Here is a 4627-nt window from a genome sequence, read left to right on the forward strand (position 1 = left end):
AAAAAAAAAAAAAAAAAAAAGAAAAACATCCTATAAATTTTCTGCGGACAGTAATTTATTTCATCTTTAATTTTAATGGGGCTGAACCTGGAATCTGGGTGGGAAGTAGACTTCTTACCACACAGCCACGCCTAAACAAAATTGTTTTTGCCCCTTAACTTCGATATTTTAAAAATTATGTATGCAATGGAAGAGCCCAAGTGAAAATTGCAGAAAAAAAATACAAATGAGATATAAATTTTAAAAACAAGCTATTCATTTCTAACATGAAATTAGATCTGAAAACATGAATTAAAATAGCAGTTTATTTATTTATTTTTTTGCATAATTACAAAAAAAAAAGGAATAAAGGATATATTCTGAGTATTTCTTACCTGGAAAAAAGACAATCTGGACTGGTTTGAATGTCTTGTGACCATTTCTGGATTCTGTACATCAAATCGCTTTCGCTTATAGCCGAAAGATTGGATGCCTTTTTATCCAAATTATATCCTTTTCTTACCAAGTCTATAAATTTGCCGCATTTCTCCGTTACATTAACCATAACATTGGCTTTCGTGGGACAAAATCGCCCTCTGTAAAAAAACAAAAACAAAAAAAACGGAAAAATATAAATTTTAATGTCTTTTTAATTAATGATTTCCTTTTATATCTGGAAAAGGGAGTGAGAGGCAAAAACGACTGATGAAAGAATTAAAACCAGAATCTAAATCTAAAACGACGTACCTAAGCACTACAAAAATTTTATTCGGTGATCCACGGATTTTAACACTTACTACCATTGTTTTGCTTAAAAATAAAGGTTTCCAACTTTGGCAAGGAAAGGGATAGAAAGAGGAGAGAAGGGGCAGAGATGGAATTTGAGAAAAAGAAGGAAGAAATAAAGAAGAGAAAAGGGAGGATGAGAAGAACTGGTGTCGATATAATTGACAGCAATTCTTCACTAGTATTCTGTCAATACGAAACATTACGACACCATATCTCTGTTATATTATATTAAAGTGAATCGCTTAATAATGAGTATGTAACTTTTACGAAAATAAATGAATTATTACAATCTACACCGTCTACTCTTTTACTTGTTTCAGTCATTTGGCTGTGGCCAGGCTGGAGCACTGCCTTTAGTCGAGCAAATCTATATCTATATCTATCTATCTATCTATCTATCTATCTATTATTAATAAAATTTTGCTACCCTGTATTTTATTAATAATGATAAAAAATTTTTTTTGGCTAATTTCTGATTGAAAATCGGCATTTGTGTATTTACTGCCGAATAGGTAAACCGCAAATACGCGGTAAATTTGGAAAATTAGATATTCGAATACGAACCATGCTCTCTATTTGACTCGTATCTCGAATGTTGTCTGGTCATTCTGCCGATGATAGTCCGACCTTTGTGAGATATATAATTTTTATCTTACTAAAATTGACTTGAAACCATGGTACAGAATATAGATTGGTAAATGTTTTTATTTTTCATTCCCTTTCGAAATTATCCCTACTTTTTTGTGGTATGTAGTCTTGCTGCTATTTCTAGCGGGTTAGATGTCCTATTACAGGCATCTCTGTATTTTAAATGAATAATATCTATCTATCTATATATATGACGTTGACCACTAACGTGAACATTCAATGTGCTATATCTATCTCTCTCTCTATATATATATCTACATCTCTCTCTATATATCTACATCTCTCTCTCTCTCTCTCTCTATATATATATATATATACTTTTATTCTTTTAGTTCTTTCAGTCATTTGACTGTAGCCATGCTGGGGAATCGCATTTAGTCGAACAAAACGACCCCAGTACTTATTTTTTGGATGCCTAGTACTTATTCTATCGGTCTCTTTTGCCGAACCGCTAAGTTACGGGGACATAAACACACCACCATCGGTTGTCAAGCGATGTTGGGGGGGGGGGGCAGACACAGACACACACATACATACATATATATATATACATATATACGACGGGTTTCCTTTCAGTTTCCGTCTACCAAATCCACTCACAAAGCTTTGGTCGGCCCGAAGACATTTGCCCAAGGTGCCACGCAGATGGACTGAACCCGCAACCATGTGGTTGGTAAGCAAGATACTTACCACACAGCCACTCGACCTACGGTTTAATCGCAAAATAATTTTTATTCATTACGACGTAGATACCGCGAGATAGCGTTTTTTAACGTGTTTGTTTATACTTTTAGAAATATAAAGACTGCTAAAATATCTGCAATACAACTTTCTACGGATATATTAAAAAAACGATTTTTCAATTTATAAGTTTAATCCAGCGTCGACGAATTTATATTGATTCCTGTATCCTTTCATATTTGTTGTATGTTATTGAAGAAATAGAATGCAAAGTAGAAAAAAAAATGGTTTAAATTTACTGTCGTTAATTATACAAAATATAAACTTGTCTAATGAATTTAGAAATACAGTCCACCACCATACCCCTGCTCCTCCTGCTCCTCCTCCTCCTAATCATCATCAATAACAGCAACACTATTAAGATAAGTATTTTACTATCAGTTTCTTGCAGGGGCAGAAGAGAAATTTATTGTTGAGAATGCACACACTGACACTGTCGGTTACGACGACAAGGGTTCCAGTTGATCCAATCAACGGAATAGCCTATTCATGAAATTAACGTGAAACTAACGTGAAAGTGGCTGAGCACTCCACCAGCACACGTAGCCTTAACATACTTCTTAAGGATATTGAGCGTGACATGGAATGTGACAAGGCCGGCCCTCTGATATACAGCTAGTATTCATTTCTGCCAGCTGAGTGGACTGAAGCAATGTGACATGATGTGTTTTGCTGAAGGAAACATCGCGTTGCCGGGAATCGAATTCTCGACCTTAAGATCGTAAGCCGAATACATTAACCACCAAGCTACACACCTTCACTGCACTAGATTATATAATGTTTATACAGTTACCATACATCAATAAACGCCACATGTGATGTATGTGAATTTTCCTAAATTCAGACAAAACAGCCAAATCAAATTCTAGATTCGTCACTTCGACATTTTGTAGCCTTTATTTCACGATACAGCTGTAATATACTTATTGATTGCTGTTGTTTTCTTCTGTTGAAGTTATTATCGATTTGTTTTGATCGATACGTTGTTGGTGAGAAAGTAGTAACAGGAGGCCACATCACTAAAGTGCCGTCACCAATCAAAAAACCGAATGAGAGATGATTCGTGTTTTGTCACATTCACACATCGAATTTAAATAACTACAGCCCACCTCTAAATCTTTAACTATTACAGATAGATTTTCTTTCTTTTAGTCAAGATTAAAGGCTGATGACTTTTTAGAGGGAGTCGACATTGATGGGCGGAAGGAAGGAAAGTATCACCAAACCAGAGGCTTGGCTGCAATGCTTGGGGTACACAAGGTACCAGATGATAGTGTTAAACCGGGCAACGAGGGAAAAGTCTACCGCTTAAGTAAGCCATGGCAGGATTTGTAATCAGAACGCAAAAGGCTGGAACAAATATTGAAAGGTGTCTTATCTGGCATTCTTACTGTTCCACCAATCCTCCTGCTCCCCACCCCACACAAATTTTTTAATCCTCTTGGATCTGTTCGTTTTTATTTATCGACCCCAAAAGCAATTTGTTCTTAGTAGAGAGTCAAAACAAGTACCACGAGGTATTCAGTTTCAGACCGAAGCTCTAACGATTCTGCCATGCTACTGCCTGCGCTTAATTTAGATAACTTATGAGTGTGAGGCTACTTTTTCTAGCATTTCGAACAACTACATTGAAGCTACCTGGTTGATATCTCTTGGGGTTGGATATTGGATTTTGGTGTTTAACCTTGATCGTGTAGGGCTATAATATAAAGCGTTCTGGCCTTAACCACCTCATTCTTTTTCAGGATATTAAGGTGTCGTATGAGGATAATTAATGACTGGCATTTCTAACAATTTGAGTAGTCACAAAGAAGCCAGCTTGTTGGTTCGTCCTATATACTAATGACTGATATTGTTGATAAGTCCCTGATCGAGTAGACTTATGAGTGCTCCAGACTTGGCTATCCCATATTTTAAGGACTGACAAGGATTGTTATGAGGGCAGCCTCTCATTCATTTCTAACAATTGCCCTTAGAAACTCTCTTGGCTTTATGAATTTGGATTGTGTGTATGTATGTGTGTGTGTATTCATATATATACACATACGTGTGTGTGGGTGCATATTTGTACGCTTGCGTGTGTATGGTAGGCCACAGAGATGCATTTACATTTACTACATATTTTGAGCATGTTTCCTCTCGTTCACTTCGTGTTATTCAGAACGACGAAGCCTTATGTTTAGTTGTTTTCAATTGCGGCGACGATCTGGCAGACTCGTTAGCACGCTGGGCATCCGTCTTTACGTTCTGAGTTCAAATTCCGCCTAGGTCGACTTCCCCTTTCATCCTTTCGGGGTCGATAAATTAAGTACCAATGAAACACTGGGGTCGATGTTATCGACTAGTACCCCTTCCCCAAATGTCGGGCTTTGTGTCTATAATAGAAGGATTATTATTATTATTATTATTATTATTATTATTATTATTAAGGCGGAAAGCTAACAGAATCGTTAGCACACCGGGCGGAATG

At 36.5% G+C, this 4627-nt stretch overlaps 1 protein-coding gene across 1 annotated transcript in view; it reads right to left on the bottom strand.

Annotated features, from left to right (window-relative positions):
* The window catches only part of LOC106877466 (uncharacterized), a 26347-nt gene that overhangs the window by 14774 nt on the left and 6946 nt on the right, over positions 1-4627 (bottom strand). The window contains exon 2 of the mRNA XM_052970974.1: positions 375-575. Within this exon, the coding sequence (XP_052826934.1) occupies positions 375-575 (201 nt within the window). The remainder of the gene's footprint in view (positions 1-374; positions 576-4627) is intronic.

Source organism: Octopus bimaculoides, chromosome 10 (assembly GCF_001194135.2).
Source record: "Octopus bimaculoides isolate UCB-OBI-ISO-001 chromosome 10, ASM119413v2, whole genome shotgun sequence".
Taxonomy (NCBI): Eukaryota; Metazoa; Mollusca; class Cephalopoda; order Octopoda; family Octopodidae; genus Octopus; species Octopus bimaculoides.